Source organism: Cyprinodon tularosa, unplaced genomic scaffold (assembly GCF_016077235.1).
Source record: "Cyprinodon tularosa strain WSP-4 unplaced genomic scaffold, ASM1607723v1 ctg664, whole genome shotgun sequence".
Taxonomy (NCBI): domain Eukaryota; kingdom Metazoa; phylum Chordata; class Actinopteri; order Cyprinodontiformes; family Cyprinodontidae; genus Cyprinodon; species Cyprinodon tularosa.
In genome coordinates this window covers 197412-219788 of record NW_024039412.1, presented here as the reverse complement: position 1 = coordinate 219788, position 22377 = coordinate 197412, and the positions used below count along the sequence as shown (strand labels likewise).

At 40.2% G+C, this 22377-nt stretch overlaps 1 protein-coding gene across 1 annotated transcript; it reads left to right on the top strand.

Moving 5' to 3' along the window:
• Positions 1–6782: 6782 nt before the first annotated feature.
• LOC119771310 lies at positions 6783–8352 on the top strand. Its single transcript, XM_038267178.1, has 2 exons — positions 6783–7029; positions 7589–8352. Exons 1-2 carry the CDS (start codon positions 6798–6800, stop codon positions 8335–8337), a joined length of 981 nt encoding a protein of 326 aa, XP_038123106.1. The 5' UTR covers positions 6783–6797; the 3' UTR covers positions 8338–8352.
• The last annotated feature ends 14025 nt before the right edge of the window (positions 8353–22377 follow it).

Here is a 22377-nt window from a genome sequence, read left to right as displayed (position 1 = left end):
ACTTTTGCACCGCGCAGCCAGAGCAGCAAAGCTGCTTCAGCCGCGCGTCAGAACAAAACTGGTACAAGCAGTAAAAATGAAGCAGCAGACGCGATTTTGCTGCGTCCGATGTGAACGTAGCATAACTGCACAAAGATCGCCACTGTGCTAGCAACGAGAATGCTTTTAACTGGGGGTGTGTAGCAGTTCTCGCCGTAAAGCAAGACCGACTCTCGCGAAACTTCTGAGCCTGTGGGTGCGGGTCGGTGCTCCTGCAATTGCAAGTGCAGTATTTCCCCCATAGACCACCAGGGCGGCCGAGAATACCTTTGTTCAACCTGAAATGACTCATTTAATCATCCAAAACGTTATGGAACACATTAATTAACTGAAAAATTTTGCATAGTGTGCCTTTAACTGTCTTTGCAACTTGCAGCATTTTTCCTTATTGCGTTTTGGCCTAATTTGTGTATTTGCAGCAGGTTTTATGTTTGCATCATGTTTGCAACATGCATCTTTTTACTTTCTGTTTTTTTCCTTTGCATGCAATTGGTTTGTTTATGTTTTAGTCTGATCTTTTTATCTGCTTGTTTCAGTTTTTTGTCCTCTAGTTTTTGTTCGCTGGCTTTATTTTCTATTAGTTACATTTTTTTTTGTTAGCTATACAGTTTTTATTTGCTGTGCATTTATGTGTTGCATTTATGCAGGGTGTTTGCACCCCTCAGCCATTCTATGTGCCTCAATTAGAGAACAAATGTTTTTTCTAAGATGATGGAAATAATGTATAAATATCTGGCCATCAGAATCCATTTGGTTATCAGATGTTTAAATCAGAGATGAGAGTCTCTCACTAAACAAGACCTGGTCCAGTGAGACTAAACGCACTCAGAGCAACCCATTAAACAATGTGAATTCTCTGAATCTGTTAACCATCAATCACACATACTGCATGTAATGCTTTGAAAGTGCCGTACACCACTTTTTTAATCATAACCAGAAGCTTTAACATATCTGAGCAGATGGTGGGATGAGAGCAGCACTGTGAAATGTTTAGAGCTTTGGAGAACAGTTTATAACACAGCCCTGCTTTATGCTCCCCTGTGGTCTCCATCATGCTTTTCTTCTCCTATGTTCTCTAAAAAACTCCCAGGCCGTCACAGAACACCTGTTTTTGGAGCAATGTTTTCTGATTTAAAATTCTGAAGGTTATGTAATTTCGCTTGAGTTTCAAATAGAGCATCACATTGCAAAAAAAGGTGGTTATAAGTAAAAATTTCTTATTTTAAGTGTATTTACTCCTAATTTGAGCAGATAGACAAAATTATTTGCCAATGGAATGAGGATTTTTACTCTTAAAATAAAATAATTAGATAATATGTGTGAAATAAGACATGCCCTTTTTTTTCCTTATTTAAATATAATTTGTCTTTTTCTATTAGCAAAGTCTCTTACTTACCTCCTTAGGCCCCGTCACACCTTAACGATTTAGCCAGCGTATGCCTGACATCCCAGAATCTCATAAAACTGACATACGCTGAACTTTCTATGTATTTTTTTTAATTTTGGGCTTAAAAATAGATTATTCATAAGGAGTCCAGAACTTATGTCCAACTACAGCCTAACTTCTAACCACGGCAGCATAAATCCCATAAAATGATGCACAAGCCAGTGTCCTATGGGGGGTAGCAATGCGCCCAGAGGCGCCTGGCCTGCATACAAAGATGTCTTTGATCGCGGTATAAAAGCTTTTTGGTGGCAGCAGATTGAGCGTCATGTCTATTAGGAAGTTTGTTGGTGGTGGGCGTGAACGCAGGGAGGATCCATCACACTTACCTTCTGGCTCACTCTATGATGGGGATGAAGTCTGGAGGAGAACTGATGGTTTCCTCCTCGTTTTATACCAAAACGCTGCCAATACGCCAATATACAGTAGCTGGAAGTTAGAAACACGTTCAGCGCTCGTCTGGAACACGTCAGATACGTTGATTTGCGTTGAAGTTCTTGATAAGTTACGCAGAAGTTATGCACAAGTTACTCAGAGGTTCTGGATAAGCTAGACCCCACGACTGATGAGTAACTGACACTTAACATATGTCAACAATCAGATAACTAACCTAGAACTGATGGCATACGCTGGCATATGTCTTAAGTGTCCAGCGTGTTTCTGCGTACTCATAACTTATCCAACGTATGCCAGCATTTTGCCAGATTTTTTGTACGTCAGGCATATGCTGGTCTAAATCGTGAAGGTGTGACAGGTGCTTAAATTTAAGAAAAAAATGCATCTATTGAAGGGAACATCTGTTCGCCACTTTTTTATTATAGATTTTTTTTAATTTTGGAAGCTTTCTGTTAACCATTTCTCCTTTCCTTCTTAGTTATGTAGTATTTATGTTGAGTTTTTTACACAAAATCTAATAAAACATAAATAATTTTGTGTGGCTACAACAAAACAAAATATAAATATGCTAAAAGCAATGAATGATTAGCGGATATTAACAAGAAGCTTATGTTTTCTCAACAAATGGGCGTCTACATGCCTGCACCACTAGCAGGAACTTGTGAAGTTCCCTAAAGACATGAGAAGCGCTGCCGCCATCATGACGCTTGTTTACAATTCAATTTTATTCATCCAGCTAAAGGGAAAAAACAAAGTTTGAACTCCAGAGAAAGAAGCTTTTCTTACATCTTGTTTGCCTCAGCAGTTGCTCTAAAGCCAGCGCTGTAAAAGAGGTTGGATCTTTTAAGCCATCTCTCCGGGGGGTTAATCCTCCATTCCACACTTTAAGCCAAAAACCATTCCAGGACATGAAATTTTTCAGTGTTCTCAATGCGTGCCTCCCAGCCTGCCCGTGTACCTGGCTGGTTCCCCGGACGGCTACCAATTGCTTGTAAAATGAAAAAAAAAAGAGAACCTGAACAGCTCCTTATGTCTCATAATCAAGATCAGATTTGTTTTCTCGTGGTTCCGAAGTAAAAAAACTAGAAGAGTGTTTTTTTCTCTCAGCAATACGAACAGCAGGGTTCATTTTCTTCTGATTTAGATGCTGATGCGGCAGAAATATTACAAAGTGAGTAACAGCGCAGGGCCTCATTATCGTGTTTATTTAACCGCTGACAATAAAAAATGGCCGTAGACATGAATTGAAAAACTAATAACATGATGTTACTAACTCAAAATAATTGGCCTAAAATTCTATAAACTAAATTATAAACTGAAGTCGTCTGTATATACAAGGAATCATCAGCAGAGCAAGCACAGCCGCAAAAACCTCATCCAAGAAGGATCCCTGACTTAAATGTCTGTTATGTCAGCTAATTGCTTCCTTACCATGTCCAAAATTAGTTGGAATTGAGTGTATATAAAAGTATTAAACAGATCCAAATGATTAAGCACTTTGATAATAAATCATGGCGGTACTTTTCTGTAATGACGTTGTTAGAAAAGACCAAAATAAGAGTCTAATTGTGTTTCCCATCAAACCTTGGAGATGCTTTTAGCCATGCCAGAGTCTGGTTTCTGGAGTGGATCTCGCCTGTATTGATCCAATCCTGGACCCTGGAACAGACCAAAGAATGGTGCCTTGGTATGGTTACAACTCCCTGTCTCAGCGCAGCTTATCTGAACTCTGGAGCGGGTCACTTGCCGTGCGAATGCGTCTCTATTCCCATAGGAGCCTTTGAATCGTAGAAGAAGAAGTACAGCTGCTAAATTACCAACTGCACCAGATGGCCTTTCTTCTTTATGCTTCTTTTTCCCTTTTGGATTCAGTTCAGTTTACAGTAGTTCTGTAACCCAAATCCACAAAACATCTCATCTCAGGGCGCTTTACAGAGTCAGTTATTTCAAACTATGTGGAGAGACTGTTTAAAATGTTTCTTTCCATCTAAAGAAACTCAGCAGTAGGTATCCAGTCATTGGGTTGGTATGACTGAATCTTCCTGGATGAGCATGTAGAGACAGTGGAGAAAAAAAACAACTTCCTTTTGACAGAATGAAAACACCAGCGCAACCCCCGCTCAGCTTGACTGGGTTACCTGGGGTTAAAGATGACAGAAGCAACACAAAAGCAACAGAGAAACACTGATCTATAAATAATTTCTATGTTAAAAAAGGTAACGGTAAACTATGACACTACAGTCTTTTCCTTCTACGAAAGAAACAGTAAATCAGACAAAACTCTAAGCCAGTTTTCACGTCAAAGGGATTAAGAGGATCATCTGCAGTTAGTCAGAGTAAAAGCGTAGCCCATAGCTACGGCTAGGAGAAAAACAGTAATAAACAATAAAAAACAGGCCCAACTTTATCCTCTATAATTGAGTTAGAACAAAATTAGAACTAAAAAGGAAAAGTGGTCCCTATGTCCTCCAGCAGTCTAAGGCTATAGCAGCATGCCCTTAGAGATAACTCAGGATAACCTGAGCCTTTTAAATTTTATCTAAAATAATAGTTTTAAGTCTAGCCTTAAAAGTAGATAAAACCGTGCTTGTGTCTTAGAAATGGCCAGTCACAGTCCAGATTTGAATCTATTAAGAATTAATAACAAAACCAAAAGTTTAACAGAGATGGGCTACCTGACAAACATGAAAAGGTACAGGTTGAATTATTTGGAAAATTTGCATAAAACTATCAAGAAAACCACAAATACGTAAACTAATTATCCACCAAAACAGGAGTAATTGAAGACAAGTCTTATATTTGAGTCTCTGGATGTGAAAATTATAAGAAGCAAATCCCAAAAGACTTTGAGCTGTGTTAATCAGGGGGTCTGACTGGTGAATATAGATACCATAATTATAAGGTCTTCATTTATATGCTGTATATAAAAAAAGGAAATACACACAACCCTTATACATTCACACATTTAACAAAAACTGAATGAAATATATAGAATATAAAGATTGTGATTAAACCTGTGAAAACACCAGGAAATCCATACTACTGCTCTTGAACGGCAAACTTGCCTAAAAGTCTGCATAGCGTTTAAAATCCCAGAGAGAAACAGATTGCCTTGACCTTGGTGTTGTGTTACATAAGTAAAATTCAAACCCGTTTTTGCTGCTTAACAAAGTTATTATTATTTCAGGTTGTGTTAAGCAGCCAGGGGGGCTGTTTCCAGATCTGATAAAACCCGGAATTAATCAATCAAATGGTTCAACCTCTAAAAGTTCAGACCTGAAAAACTCTGGAAAAGGACTAAAGCTTTGTTTAGCCGAAGGATGCAGACTAAATCTTGTTTTTGAACTTGAATTATCTCACATTTCTATCTTGGTCTGTCAAAACTAACCACATCCGCTGTGATAGAGTGAGTCTCTGACATGGCAATCAACACAGATCTACAGAAATATCAGAGTCCTCAAAGAAATTCATGACGTGTCGGTCTGGAAAGGCTTGGATGTGTATCACTGAACCCAGAGCCCCCTGCTTTTCTCTTTAACGTCTCCTGTTTCCTCATGGTTGTCATCCCCGCCCCCCCTTCCTCGCACGCAGTTACACACATCTAGTTTGGTTATCAGTTCAAAGCACACAGAGAGGTCATTCAGGCAGCGTGTCAGTCACACAAGTTGTCACCCAAATGATGACAAATTGGCTGCCTCGCCTTAACCCCCGGCCCGATCAAGTCCAGACCCAGCTTTCATGTACGCAAGGGTTATGTAGATGGAGATCGATGGCTCTCAGGTGAAACTACCGGCCGCTTAGCACAGTCACATGAAGTCAGCGCTCTGTCTTCGTCTCGCAGAGTTAAACTTGGATTTATCTCAATGTCCGGAGTAGAGAGAGAGAGCCCCCCCGTCTGTTTTTCAATCTGGACTCTGACCGTCTAACCCTGCTAGTTCTCTAATGGGCTCAGTTCTAGCAAGAAAAAAGCAACTGCTCCCAGTCTAACAATAACACTGGTTTTTAATGTTTTTAATGTCTGCAGCAGATGGAATCATCCAGTTTCATGGAGGAGAGAGTTTTCAAAATTTTGATGAGAAGAATGTAGTTTTACTATTTCTTTACCAAAAATGCAAGCTCAGTATGAGGGATTGCTGCAGAGTTGGTGACATGATGAGCCTAATCTCTACCGTCTCTACCTGCACATCCAGGAGAGAATCCTGGGAAGTCAATGATGGGAGTCTTTTTTAGATAGCAAACGTTTGACCAAACTGACTGGATGATTTGATTGAATTTTAGGAGCTATATATATAAACTGAATCGAATTTGTTTTTTGAAGCAAACGTCTAACAGAATTGAATATTTCCTTTTTTAACAGAAGATAATGCCATGTATAATACTACGACTACAAGGCTGTGAAAATGCAAACCTTAGCTGGTAAAGTTAAAGGAAAAGTCCGGCCAGCAAGGAATAATCAATGGATCATTATCTATACCTAAAACTAATATGTTCGGGGTGATGTAATGTAAAAAAATAAAAAAAAAATAAAAACAATAATTTTTGTCAAGATCTTTGAGTCTGGGATCGGCCATTTTTGCCCAAATATAGTAACCCCTCCCTCCTGCCATCTTCCAGCAGTGACGTCACGGTGCGGTAAGCCTAGCACCATTCTCCCCGCTTTACAAGCAGAATCAATGGGAACTAATAGACACATCTGCAATCAACAACAATTATTGAAGATTTCCAGAGGACTTCACCATTGAAATTCACCAGAGCTATAGTGAAACTGACAATCGGTCTTTGACAGTTTACGTCACTTCCGCAAAAGCGCAATGCATTTAGGGTAGTTAGCGCCATTCCTGTGGTGAAGAGACAGCAGCAACAAACAAAAGAAAACTAACAGAGAGTAGAGGTGTTCTAGTTGTTTCCTTTGGAAATAATGGGACACTGGTGCTGCGTCAAAGGATGCAATAGTAATTCTAAACAGAAAACAGCAGATGGTGCCTTACGGTTTTTCGTATTCCCCACTTGGAAAAAAAAATACGGACCGCAGACAGAGGACTTTACAAAGAGGCGTCGGGCTGCATGGGTCGCTGCTGTAAGAAGGAAAGACATCACGTTTCATAAAATATCTCCTCATGCTCGTGTTTGCTCTCGGCATTTTCACAAAGGTAAGTCCTTATAAATATACACTAATAGAAATCAACACGCTGAAGTGGTTTGCTTATAAAGTTGCAGTAGTTCATGTAAACCTACTAAAACATGCTGTGGAAGAGAAGCGGAAAGTGATGTTTGTTTTGTTTATTTCTTTTTTAGACTGCTAAAATTTAATAAATAATGCATTCTCTGTGTATAATCATTTACACAATCTGCAATACAATTTTTTTTTAAATAAATATATATATATATAAATACACTGTACATATAAAAACACTGTACATACCCACATGTCAGCCAACTCACTGCATTTATTCATCCTGTGCAATCTACTTAAGTTTATTTATTATAATCCTTTGTTCGTCTCTAAGCTTTTCAGTTTATTTATTTACCTCTGGCCTTACTAGTCCGATGTACTTGTGCTGTTTCGGTATAGCAAATTTCCCCACTGTGGGAAACATAAGGTTATCTTATTTTATTACACATGTAATCTAATGATCTCTGTTATTAAGGTGCTTTCTATGGTGTTTTGAATAGATGTGTAAAACACTCAACCTTTCATCTACTTTGCAGGTCAACCCGCATATGAGATGATGGAGACTGACCCAGACTGGGCTCCATCCCTGCATCTGGGCCACACTGACATCAGACCAACAGACACAGAACGCTCTTTAAGACGTGGTTATCGGGAACAGCTGAAAAAGAATGCCCTGCAAGCAACTGAAACAGGGCTCCATCAGGCTGATGAAATCCTTGAGCAACAGGATGAAGTAACACATGAGGCGACAGAGAACCCTAACCAGCAACAGACTGACACGCAGAAGGCTGCTGAAAACGTTGGCCGGCCAGACACCGAGGATGACACAGAAGGTGGTCGTCAGGAAGGACAGACAGAATGTAACCTGTGTGTGCTCAGGTGTGCAGAGATGAACCATCTTTTGGAAGAAAGCAGAGAGCTGCGGCGTGAACTTGATGAGCTGCAGATCTCTGATGGCTTCTTTGGAGACAGTAATGAAAAAGTCCAGTACTATACGGGTCTACCAAACTTGGCAACCTTTATGGCTTTGTTTAATTTTCTGCTGCTTCTCATGTCTGCTCAAAATAAAATTCTCAGTCCATTTCAAATGCTTCTGTTAACCTTCATGCGTCTGAGATTGGATCTGCCCTCACAACACCTTGCTTATCTCTTCCGTGTTTCACCAAAGACAGTGTACAGAACATTCAATGAAATGCTGTCATTTTTATGTGGCCAGATAGAGACACCTTGCACAAAATTATGCCTCATCAGTTTGTGGAGGCCTTTGGATATAGAGTCACAGTGATTATTGACTGTTTTGAAATTTTCACAGAGAAACCAGCTAATTTGAAGGCACGTGCCCAGATGTTTTCCTCCTACAAGCACAATCATAGTAATGTAGTGTAAAAATGAATGTCAGATCAAGTACTGTTTCAACTTTATTCTTCTTTTCACACAAATAGAATTTTGCTTTTTTTAAAGTTACTTTTGAAAAATAACAGCAAAACAAATATAAGTTTCACCATCACTTTAAATATTAACAATGTTTCTGAAGTTGTAAAAATGTGTGTACAATAAAGAGTGGAGTTTGAAATTTGAAACAAGCGTTGTTATTATCTTCTCAATCAAGCAGAGAATTTATGAAAATGCAATACAAAATCTCAAATACATGGAGCTTGGAGGTGGGGCATGAGTGAAGCAGAGAGGGTGGGGGAGTGGCGTGAAACCTGTTTTTCTTCAGATTTTCAGTCGAAGTCTGCTCTCTTCTCAATGTGCATCTGGCAAAATACGCACCACAGCACATTCCTTTTGTGTCCACAAAACAAAGTGACAGTATTTTGAGTGTGTAACAAATATTTATTTATTTCCCTAGCAGCTTTTGAAAGTTTGTCTGGGTAGGGTATCCGTTCAGTTTTCTTGTTCTTTTCCATTTAACTGATAATCCTCGCTGCTGGCTTGCAGCGCTCTCCTCTCGTTTTCTGCTGTTTTGTTTTTCTTCCGCTCACCACCAAAATGGCGCTAGGGGGCGTGTCAGTCACGTGACTGACAAAGACCGATACCCACGTGCATGGCAGCTGGATGTTGGATTTCATCGGGTAAAAGTGGAAAAAAAAGGTTATTCCACCTTTCTGATGCCTGATCGGGTTCGCGTTGGATTGCCAACTTAAAGAGGGAGGATTTGCCATCAAACTTCTGGCCAGAGAAAAAACACGTAATATGTAGCCAACATTTGGAAGAAGAATGTTTTCAAAATGACTTGGATAATAGCGCGTTGTGACAAACACCAGATACAGCACTGGGACTTGATCAACAGCCGATACCGCACCGTGATGTCACAAACCAGTAGGTGGCAGTAGTGTTCTTTGACAAACATGGATGCCTCCAGTAAAGCACATTCACATGAAAATTACTCTGAATTAAAAACACTTATAAGCTATTGAACAATATGTAATAATTTTATATTTAAAGAACTGGACTGTTCCTTTAAATAATAGGTAGGGAGCAGAATTCCTTATTCAATTGGTTTTGAAAAACCATCCATGTGTAGATAAAGCAAAGTAGATGCTGATCATCATACCAGCAACATTATACTGGACTTGTACGACATGTTTGAGGTTTTGTTTTACAGAAACTTAAGGAAAGATTTTACAAAACAGAAACCTTCTTCAAAGTAGCACCTTTAAAATCATTATACAGTTTTTTTTTCTCCAAACATTGAGTTGATCACAATGTTTTCTGGTAAATCTAAGGCTGGCTTTCTTATGTTCTGTCCCAGTTTGTACCCATAGATAAATCTGGTTGCAGAAAGAGACACACTTCAACACAAACATTATCATGGGACCCATTATTCAAAAAGACAATTATTGTTGGGATAAAACTGACTCTCTATGTCTCGGTTCTACAGCTGAGGGGTGCAGAGGGTCCTAAATAAAAAAAATAAAATAAATAAAAAGGTCAGTCTATGCAACTGATTGGTGTGGAGCAGTGGACTTCAGTCCTGGTCCTCAGGGTCCACAGTCCTGTAGGTTTTAGATGCACCTGAATCAAATGACTGCATTTCCTGTTAACGGCCCATTTATTGTAGGCGGGTGTGTGAAGGTAGGGAAGACGTAAAGCATGCTGAGCAGTGGCCCTGAGGACCAAGATGAAGACCTCTAGAACAAATCAGAGCTCACTGGTGGCTGCCCTGCTCACCAGGGGCAGATTTAGGAACTTTGGGGCCCTAGGCAAAGACAGGCAAGGGGCCCTCTGAATTAAGAATGCAGCACATAAAACAGACCCACTCTATAGATAGAGAAATGTTAATAGAATAGACATCCATTATCTGTTCTAGGTTGTGTCCCTCTCTTCTTGTCCCTTTTCTTCTTGTTTTCCTCTCTATGTTTTGTACTCAGCTGACTTTTCATGCTGTCTCTAAAGGAATGAAAGATTTTTTCCAAGCACTAAGCTCACTTAGCTGATTGCTCCTTCCTGTTTTTTTCATTAAGACACACTATTATAAGTGTTCTGATGGCATTTTAGCGAAAGGATTTTTATCAAAAACATAATTAATGTGCACAAATCAGGAATAGCTGTATTAACCATACATGTAAAAGGAAGTTGAGGCCCCCAGGAACTGCCTAGTTTTGCCTAATGGTAAATCCGCCCCTGCTGCTCACTTAGCAGCTATTTTTATCATCTGATTCAGTTTACTTATTTATAGTTTACTTATAAAGCAAAAATTCAAAACACGTCATCTCCAGGGATTTTACAGGCAATACAATAAAATCATAGAGAGCAATTGGTGTAAAGTTAAACAAACCCAGTTCAATCCTTTCAGTTTGTTCTGCATTCACACTGGACTTGTTTTGAGCATTAAGAAGACAACTGATTCTTCATCTTTGGCATTTGTGCTCGTTAAAGTCAGACGCACATCTTTAGCACTTTTGGCGCCCTTGATGTACATGGAATAAAGTGGACAGATGCATCTGATGTGTGTCGGTGGTCTTTTATATTTTGTATTCATTCCAAGGCCAGGTATCCTATATATGCACATTTGCTAAGGCTTGTAAACCTCTGGGGGGATTCCTGGGCACAGACACCTCTGTAGGACAAAGGAAGGGTGTGTTTGCTTTGGATCCTGGTTAGGAGCCTGGAAGGGGAAGCGAATGGAAGATATGCATTCTTTGTATTTGTTTGACTCCATCTGCAGAGATTCTGCACAGACTTTGATCTGCTGAAATCCTTGGTGAGAGTGAAAAGACCTCTGATCTCAACAAGGGGGGCATCTTCCATTTCTCTATAGTGAGTAGATACTGAAATTTCAGTGGCAAATGCAATGGAGATTGTTTTCGCTTAGTTTGTTGCCAAATTAGCTTTCTGATTGGTTGACATACCAATAAAAAAACAATCAAACTTGAACTTGACCCGGAGGAATTGGGGAAACATAGCTGCAAAAGTTCTGATTTTCCATCACAAGCGTCAGCCGCTTAGGACAAGCATCAAGCTTGAAATGCTTAACGACTCGCTGTCCTCTTACGGCTCGTCCAGAAGTTATTCGCTTGCATCGTAAAACTCAGTTTGAAAAGAATAAAACTAATTAAAATCAGTCTGAGGAAGAGAATTTCAAAAGAAAAATTAAAAATATAAAATCTGTAAAACAGAAAAGTAATAATGTTTGAAAAGTTATGCAGTTGAGCAGAGAAGAGTTGGTATCTACCCCATTTGATGGATGTAAAAACTGATAATTTGCTGCAAACATTCGTTGGCTATGGATAACTTGATATAACTAGCGAAAACGCTCTCTGACTCTAAATACTGAAGCAGGCTTTTATCCAACCCCACAAAAGGAGAATTGATTTTCTTACATATTTTGTGCCAATTAAACTGATTTCAGTGAAAATGTAGATTACAAATACATTAAATGAAATAGAGCTGGATTTCTCAAAATGTTTATTTAGAAACAGATCTGCAGTGAACAGCGTGGGCGTCCAAGGCAGGGACCTCTGAAGGGGGAAAACACGTGTTAGTGACCAGGTCTATCTAGTGGAGGATGATTATGAACGTGTGAGTCACTAACCTGGTTTTAAAGTGCATTCTGTGCCCAGAGGAAGAGGTTGGTTCAAGCGGTCAGCTGCCGACAAGACGCAGCAGACGCCGCACAGAGAGTCCCAGACGCTGTAGTCCCAGAGGTTGGAGAACAGGCAGGAGATCAGAACCAAGCAGATGAAGGAAGGCAGGATAATCCAGAGGGCGAAGCCAGAGCTTGGTGTTGAGAATCAGTTCCAGGTTCAGGTCACAGACAGGCAGAAGTCAAGCAGGAGTCTGAAGAGGACAGGTCAGGCAAACAGATCAGAACGGGAACAGGCAGGCTCAGAGGTCCAGAGGCAGAATGGTTCAGGATCAGCAATCAGAAATACAGGTATGCTACAGAACTCTCACCAAAGGCTTTAATAATCCAGTCTGATGGCTGGTCTCACGGCTGGTTAAACAGAGGTTAGAGCAAGTTGATTAGATGAGCAGTAAGGAAAACTGGGCAGAAATAAGCAGGTGAGTGATATGAGCAATCAGACCAGACATCCTGTTTATTTATACTGATATGGACTGGGAACAAAAGGATGCCACATCATTTGATGGAAATGAAAATTTTCAACCTACAGAGGGCGGAATTAAAAAACACCCCAAAAATTACAGTGAAAAAATGATGCAGCAGGCTAGTCCACTTTGCTGAAATGTCATTGCAACAACTCAAAATGGTATTCAGTCATTTGTATGCCCCCCGCGTGTGTGTATGAATGCCTGACAACGTCGGGGCATGCTCCTAATGAGATGGCGGATGTCTTCCAGGGGTATCTCCTCCCAGATCTGGACCAGGGCATCACTGAGCTCCTGGACAGTCTGAGGTGCAACCTGGCGGTGTCGGATGGAATCATAATGTTCCAGAGGTTTTCTATTGGATTTATGTCAGGCGAGCATGGGGGCCAATCAATGGTATCAATTCCTTCATCCTCCAAGAACTGCCTGCATACTCTCGCCACATGAGGCCGGGCATTATCGTGCACCAGGAGGAACCCAGGACCAACTGCACCAGCACAGGGTCTGACAATGGCTGCAAAGATTTCATCCCAATACCTTTTGGCAGTCAGGGTGCTGTTGACTAGCCTGTATAGGTCTGTGCATACCTCCATGGATATGCATCCCCAGACCATCACTGACCCACCACCAAACCGGTCATGCTGAATGATGTTACAGGCAGCATAACGTTCTCCACGGCTCACTAGAGGACGTGGGGCCCTCAGGCCACCCTCGTGAAGTCTGTTTCTGATTGTTTGGTCAGAGACATTCACACCAGTGGCCTGCTGGAGGTCATTTGTAGGGCTCTGGCAGTGCTCCTCCTGCTCCTCCTTGCACAAAGGAGCAGATACCGGTCCTGCTGATGGGTTGTAGACTTTCTACGGTCTGTCCAGCTCTCCTGGAGTAACTGCCTGTCTCCTGGAATTTCCTCCATGCTCTTGAGATTGTGCTGTGAGACACAGCAAACCTTCTGGCAATGGCACGTATTGATGTGCCATCCTGGAGGAGTTGGACTGCCTGTGCAACCTCTGTAGGGTCCAGGTAGCGCCTCATGCTAACAGTAGTGATAGTGACCCTAGACAAATGCAAAACTGGGAAAAAAATTAAGAAGGGTAAAACATGTCAGTGGCCTCCACCTGTAAAACCCTTCCTGTTTTGATGGTCGTCTCGTTGTTCCCCCTCTAGTGCACCTGTTGTTAATTTAATTAACACCAAAGCCGCTGAAACTGATTAACAACCCCCTCTGCTACTTACCTGATCATCAATATCCCAGAAGTTTAATTAACTTAATGCTACACTCTGATTACAAAGTGTTCCTTTCATTTTTTTTTAGTAGTGTGTATCAGAAGATAAACACAATCGGGTGAGCAATTATGAAAAAGCCTTTTCATGTAAAAGTTTATTAGTTGCAAATGAGTTGCCAACATATGGAAAAACAATTAGAATATACTCTTTCTAAAACATGTTACGATAAGTTTTTGTTTCTTAAAGGCTATGCCATAAAATGGCTTGATAAGCTCCAATAGACTGATAGATGTCAGTGCATTTTTCCCCCAGAACTGCTGTTGCATTTCCTTGGATCATGACTTCATGCGTTGCCTACCTCCAGTTGTCAGATAGATTCAATATTGCTGCTTTCTTGAAGGTCTAAGTGATTAAGTTATTAAGTAATTAAGACTCAGTCAATTAGATTTCAGCGGTAATAAGATGGATATGCTCATTATCTGCCTGACAGTCTAACGGATCTGAAAAGTTAAAAAAGGGCAAATACTTTTTGAGTACACAGTGTTTATTCTTTTATATTCTCTCTTCCTTTTAACAGTATTTTATGCTATAGATAAAAACAAGCTGAAGGGGGTTTATTTAAGCTGGCGTGATGTGAGAGGTCTGTCATCGAAAAACCAAAAAATCAGCTTGAATTCATTCTACCTTTCATCGCTCAGGCTGAAACCCACTTCCCGTAAGCTCTGAAAGGAAGGGGGGGTTGAATATTCCTCTAGAGATGAAACTCTTCTTCGAAAAACTGAAAGATCATCAGCTGTTGTGGATTCCTGTCTTAGATTGAGCATTCATGTCCTGTTAGACGAACCAGATGGTATTTCAGAGGGTATTATAGTTATAAACTCCATGGCTGTGAAAAACTCAGTAGTCCATTTCACTTAATCCAAGATTAAATCAATGTTTGCCGAGCTCTTTCACCTCTGTCACGACCTGATTTAATTGATTTTTTTGCGGATCTACTTTAGGCCATTCAAAGTCAAACTCAGAACATAAATAAAGGTCCTTTATCTGCTTATGTCACCTCTAGCTGTATAAAAAATATGAATTTATCAGGAAATATTGCGTATTTTCTTGTGTTGATTTTCAAATCCAGAAGAAAGTAGCCTGGTTTTCTTTCCTGCGCTATCCATTAAATTCAAGTGAATAAGCTATGCTAAGCTGCTAGCAAGCCATTCAATAACTTTACCAACATCGAGCTTGTATCTTACTGTGAGCTTCAACAAGCACACATAAGTGGAATAAAATTAAACAAAAAGCAAAGTAATACAGCGTTATGCTATAATAATTGGTCACTAGTGGTGAAGCGGATCATCATTGTTCCATGATCTGTTTGGATCAATATTTTCGGTTCAGCCCAAACATGATCTTTGGATTGATTTACGGTGAGAGAAAAAAAGTTGTGCGCATGTTCTGTTCATACACAGCATGGTCATGGCAAGAGGATGAAGCGGGCATGGAGGAACGGAGGAGCTTGAACGCCCCACGTCATTTAAATCCTCGTTATGGGAACATTTAGGCTTTCCCATAAAATTTAATGATGAGGGAAAGAGGTTAGTGGATAAAACAGTGATGGTGTGTCGGCTTTGTGGGACAAGAAAGCAGCACGACAGTGGAAACACATCAAGCATGGTAACACATTTAAAGCAATATCACCACTTCCACTGGCAGCAGTGAAAACGAAGCCAGCTCAACAACCACTTATAACCGCAGCATTTAAACAGCCCCTAACTGCACAATCTCGCTGGCTAAATCCATCACAAACGGTGTGTTTAAAAAATGTAAATACCTTTATTGTCCCACAATCTGGAAATTCACTCTCTGCATTTAACCCATCCCCTTGGGGAGCAGTGGGTTGTCATTATGTCGCACCTGGGGAGACGTGTGGAGATAAGGGTTTTCCTCAGAAGCCAGATTGACAGTCTGTGGGGAACAAACCAGGTACTTCCAAACCTTCTCAGAGCAAAAGCGCATTGCTGTAACCACTAGGACAACACACCCCAACAATAGCTGTGAAGTTCTCACCTATAAACATACTTGCACTTTGGGTTGATTTGAAATCTTTTAATTTTATTATTTAAAATGTTAGCTTTTTTCCATTTGATTACTATGTTTTTTTGTCTTTCTGTTTTTTCTTTTTATTGTTCCGAAAAAATATTCTGGTCTGTGACTCTGATGTGAGGAACGATCCGAACTGTGAGTTTTTTAAACTGTTGCACCCCTACTGGTCACCCTAGCCTGGAGAAGATATATCCTTTGTCGCTATGTCCTTTCATCAAGATCTATGATGTTCTTTTAATCTGACTCCACCTTTAAGACTAGCTGGCTCCAACAGACCTAAACAGGGTACGAAACTCTGGAAACATATACTGTGTGTGATCACAGAAGATACCCCACTGTCAAGGCTCAGAACAGATGACCCAGTAATCAAGGCGCAGACAGATCTTTCAAAAAAGCGTTAATTAAAAAAATAATGGATCTGTAGTAACTTCAAGGACGTCTAAGGCAGGAAGATCCAAGAGGAAGAGGTGGATTCCAGCCAAACAGCTGCCAAAACAATGTGGTGAACGCTGCCCGGAGAGTTCCAGATGCTGAAGCCTTGAAGACTGCAGAACTGGAAGGAGGTCACACGCAAGCAGCACAAGGACGGCAGGACTATCCAAAAGGTGAAGCATAACCCACTGCTCTCAAAAGGGATGGGGTTCAACAAGCAGAATCCAGAAGGATTCCGAAGACAGATCAGGCAAACAGATCAGAACGGGAAAAGGCAGGCTCAGAGGTCCAAAGGGTCAGGATTAGGCAATCAGAACAATCAGGTAAGCTAGATAATTCTTGCCAAATGCTTGAATAATCTGGCACTGAGGACTGGGAGCAGGCAGGTTAAAAAGAGACTGGAGCAGGTGATACAGATGAACGGTGATGCAAAACTGAGCGGAGCTAGACAGGTGAATGGAATGAACAATCAAGTCAATCATCAGCGCTAAGATCATGACACCTACATCCCTTTACCATTTTTAGGTTCAAGTTGTCAAGATGTAAAAAGAAAAAAAGGACCAAAAGTATTTATACATTCCACGTTTAACCTGTGATTGCTTATACGTTCTTTCACTTCATGTTCTGTTATTTTTTCTGCAGTGGAAGCCACTGAGAGCCTTTAAATTTAATGTTCTGTCACTGAGCAAATCCTATAGTTTTATGTACACTTCCATTTTGAGATTCACAGATTTTCTCAGCTTTTTATAGCTGACGGAAATCAGTTGTTTAGAGGACCAATGCAGGACAAAGGGGACTAAAAAAGGTCAATTCAGGGGTCAAAGCAAACACTCTGATTCATTGCCATCTCTGCCTTTCATTTCCCCTGGGCCAAAAAGTCCTTATTGTTGCGAGGGGTGCGAGTGTGCTTAAGGGGTTGAGGTGAAATCCAAAACTTTACCACAAGGTTTGCATAAAAAACAACCTCGGACCTCAGATGGGGATTGTTAAAGAAAAAAAATGCTTGACTCATTTTCGTTTCCTCACCACAAGCTTCCTTGAGCCAGAGGTCTGCCAAGTTAAAAATTAACATTGATTTAGAAACAACAGAAGCCTTTTGTCTCACAAAGCTCTGATTTTTTTTTTTTTTTTTTTGATTCCCTTTAAACGTTGAGTTGCTTGGCGTTGTGCCTTGTTGTTTCTCCCTGAAAAAAATGACTTGGTGAAATAAAGCAGAAGGCGGGCGGCATCAGGAACGGCGATGGGCCGATCCATTGCCTCTGGCTGCTATCAATCATGAACTCCTCACTGACGAACTGATGCAGAGCTGAGGCTCTGTCGGTTTCTATCCATGCCTGCATCCGTCTTCTCTGCTGCCCCCCCCCTCCTTTTCATCTTTCTAATTCTGGATTTCTTTTTTCTTTGCTTCTATAATTTTCCTCCCCTTCATTAAAACTCAGTAACCAAGTTTTTTCCTGGCATGATTCCTAAAATGAATCTATCAGGCAAATCACAACCAGTCTTTGCTGTTTCTCTTTATCATCCACCTCTCAGGCACTCTCTGATGTTTGGCTTTTGAACAACTGATTAAGGGTTACGCCTTGGTCATTTAGTTTAGCTGCCGGCGTTCCTCTGCAGATATCAAATGTCAACAAGGTGTCATTTCTGATGGTTTTCTCATCTTTCTCCATCTATTCTCATGAAAGTGAGCGGATAATGGTGGTTACCTGGCAGTCTCATCCCATGCTTAAGGTGCACAAAAAAATTATTTTTTATGTTTTCATTTGTTTCTTTGCTATAATTACATTTCATTTAAAAATTATTTTATTTAGCAAAAGATGTGGTATTCAAATTATTTCATGAATCTAAAAGTTTATGTGGTACATATGGTAATTAACCACTTATCTTTGAAGGATCAACTTGTGGCCACACCCCCTGCAGAGAAGAACACCAATAAGAGGAAACATCATGAAGGACCCAGCCCACAGCGGAGTGTGGTTAAACAGCAGATCTTGTAAGGATTTAAGTCTTAGATTTAAAGGTGCAGTAGGAGATCTTTTCTAATGCATTTTCTACCATCTGGTTTTAAGATCTCCGTAAAGCAGTGAAATAGAAGGTCTGTAAGTGAAACAAAAAGAAATGATCCCCGTTACAGTGAGAAATCAATGAATAACCCCAACCAATCACAAAACACGGTCCGTCGTCCACTGCTGTTTGCTGACACGTCAATCAGGGTCGTCTGCTTCTCCTTCCCCCTGTGTGCGCACCCTGACACATGAACAAATTGACCCCCCAATGGTCGCGCAGGCGTGAGGACCGGTAAAAATTTTGATTCCCGTGTGTTTTATGTTAGTAATGACAACTGATTCGGCCAGCAACTACCCAGTTAGACACCTACAAAGCAAGGCCCCCTCCATCTCCACTAGTGTCCGTTATTCTGGCTGCATTCTCTGCCTCTATAAGTAAGCACCGTATGTTCAAGTAAACACGGCTTTGACCATTAAAGCTGTCACTGCAATGCTTTGAAGAAAAAAAACATGTTTTTCGGTAAATGTTTTGCTTGTTATGGTATATTTATGCTCGGTTTCCTACATGGCTTTGGTTGGCAACCACAAGTGTTGCTTCTCTAGCTGTTCCCTCCCATATCGCAACATTACTATTAAGACCTCCTTTGACTTGGTGAAGCTAGCCACTGTTATGTTGTTGTTAGCTCGTGTCACGAACACTCAGTCTCAGCTTGTTTCCTTCTCGATCTCGGAAACATCCGAACAACTCAACAGACAGCATGCATGTTTATTTGTTTTGAAGGCGTGGTTTCGAGGGGTGGTGTGAAGGGAGAGGCATGGTTATGTATATTCAAAAATATAGCTTGCTGGAACTATTTTTCCAAGATCTTCTATGGCACCTTTAAGTAGGTTTATGATAGAAAATATTTAGTTTAGGATTTAGATTCAGGATCTAGACTGTAGTAGCCATTCAACATTTCCCCATTTTTCTAGATGGGCCCTTGGCTGGTCCCATACAATTCATTTGTAAACATCAATCTTTGTAATAAAATATTCTTTCTGTCATGATTTGTGGACATTAAGATCGAAAGAGAAGCATCATCTCCTGGTCAGACCCTATAATTCAGTAAAAGAAAAAAATATGCACGCCAAGGAGAAGGCCAGTGGCTGGAAGTTGGAGGGAATTTTGTTGGGAGCTGCAGGGAAGTGGTTTGTCATTCGGCTGGCGTTTGACTGGGAAGGGCCATTTTCAATACACTCACCAGATCTAAACGTCCTGTTAAAAAACTCAACTCCCATCAGTAGAGGTAATGCAGCCTGATAATATTTACACCGCATCAGATAGCGTTCCCCCTGAAATTAATAACTGGGGATGTCTAATTCTGAAATAATGTGTGTTTGGGTTGTTATAGATACTGCAACATCTATCTATCTATCTATCTATCTATCTATCTATCTATCTATCTATCTATCTATCTATCTATCTATCTATCTATCTATCTATCTATCTATCTATCTATCTATCTATCTATCCATCCATCCATCCATCCATCCATCCATCCATCCATCCATCCATCCATCCATCCATCCATCCATCCATCCATCCATCCATCCAGCCAGCCAGCCAGCCAGCCAGCCAGCCAGCCAGCCAGCCAGCCAGCCAGCCAGCCAGCCAGCCAGCCAGCACCTTTGAAAAGCTTAGACCAAGTCTTGAATTTACTACCTTTGGATTGCAAGGCAATGTCTTAGAGCAGACGCTTACAACACTATCTATCTCATTCTCAGAAAGTAATACTAGAAAATCTTACTAATAAAACTGAAACCAGTGACTTGATCAGATTCTGATCATTATATTGTTTAATCTAACCAAAATAGTTTTAACCAACTAAATTGTTTTTTACAGTCGATCTGATCTTAGAGTATATCCAAACTGACGGGATCTCTCCTGCAATCTCCCACATCTTGTCTGAATACTAAGGCTATTCATATGCCTGTTGAGATTCCAGGCTAGCTGAAACCCTTCCTGAAGTGGTCACATGGTATGGCGAGCTAGCGAGGCTTCGGACATTGATGCTTTGGCCCCTCCCCTAAATGAAGCAAGCCTCGATACCCGCTTCACAGAAATGCCCCCTCCAGTACTCGACACACGCCTCAAAGCCTCGGCTCATCTCATAACATCACCTCTGTTGGCTGGATTCTCTTCATTCTTTCATTAAGTTTATTCCCTCCTAAATGTCTCCTAGTTTTTGGCTCTGGATTATGGCATCTGTAATTTCACATCTTCATTAAAAGTGCAAGAAATCATCTCAGCCTCTTAAGCTCTGCATTAGGATCCTCAAGAAGTATCTACTAATACTGACATTTTAAGATTTAAAATATTTATTTAAACTAACAATATATAATGCATATGGATTTCACATGTATTTAAATATGGTATTTATCAATATATATAATTTGTGAGGAAAGTTCATTAAAAAGTGACTTTTTTTAATTTCATCTGACTCCCCAGAATGAAAGGGGAACGCCGTTTTTTTTTTTTTTTTTTTACATTGGGCCCTTGATCTGTTATTACATCATGTTCTACTCACAGTTATGAGTTTTATGTCATTTGGAGCTGTTCTGAAGATATTCCGATTCATACACGCGCCACTTTGTTTTTATAAAATATATACATAAAAAATATAACCGCGGATGTCTGGGGGACAGTGATTCTCCTACATGTTCTGAATGCTGGTGTACCATAAAGAATAAATTATGAACAGTTTAGTTTGTGCCTTCAAGTCGTTGCCCATTGGAAGACGTTACTGGATATAACCTAACGGAATATCTTCAGAACAGCTCCAAATGACACAAAACTAATATGGGTGAGTAGAACATGATGTAAAGACGTAAAATCAAGGGCCCAATGTAAAAAAAAAACGGCGTTCCCCTTTAAAGGGTGAATGATGTGCTACTCCTGATTGCAAAAATGATTTGCCCATTCTTCTTTGCTAAATCTATTATAAATCATTTCAGTTTAATTGCACCTCATCGTTGAGATCCTGGAATAGACAGACAGTTTGTGATCATACCACTGTATCTTAACCAGAAGTGTAATTTAAACCATCAATTTTATATTTTGAATATTTTTGTTAATATATATTTTTCCTGTTGCAAATGTGCTTCCAGTCAACGTCCCAGGCTGGATATTCTCTATCAGGATTTCCATCAGTTTTATTGTTCGTATGATTTTTGAAATGTTAACGTTTTTTTGTAAATGTTGAATTTTTGTGTCCTCAGACCACCAAATGTTTTTGTTTCCAGAAGCTTTGGAAACAGTAAAATAGTTTTGTTTGTTTTTTTGGGAAGAAATGCCTTTTTTGGCCTTTATGTTCATTACTGATAGACTCTTTCTCATTGTTTTATCATGAATGCTGACTGTGAAGTTTGCTTTGTTTGATTCTCTGATGATTAATTCCTGGAATAATTTTGATAGGCTATCACTCCTTTTCCTCAATACTTTCATTTTCATTTTATTTATTTATTTGACAGGGACTTTGTACAGCATGGCTTCAGAAGCACCAGAATTAGACAAGATGCTAATTTTCATCTGTTGTCCCTGGACAGATCTCAAAATTGTCTAGCTAAAAACCAGTGGCGGCTGGCCAATAGGGGGCAAGGCAACCAATGTCTCAATTAAGACATAAAAGATAAAATATATATATATATTCATATATATTTTTTTGTAATATAATTTTAAATTAATATTTAAACTATTTTGAAATATATTGATATATATATTTTAGATGTGCAAGATAAATATTTAATCTATATTGGCGAGTAAAGGGAAATTTCATTTTTCGTCGGATTGGTGACAGCCCAGGATGCAGCTAAGCAGCGACCTGAGGTGACAGGAAGTGTATTTGCTCAGCACCTCCCGCTACAGCGCAGACGTTTTGCGGGTGATTGACAGGTCGAGTCGCAGGAGTTAGAGACGCATTGGAGAGAGAGAGAGAAATGGTCCTTTTTCAGGACCTGGTTTAGATAAGAGGCTTGGC

Excerpts from the sequence above, each read along its gene's own strand:
- LOC119771310 (XM_038267178.1), top strand. The coding sequence starts at position 6,798 with ATGGGACACTGGTGCTGCGTCAAAGGATGCAATAGTAATTCTAAACAG. Across the intron at positions 7,030-7,588 it reads CTCTCGGCATTTTCACAAAG|GTCAACCCGCATATGAGATG; the intron begins GTAAGTCCTTAT and ends TCTACTTTGCAG.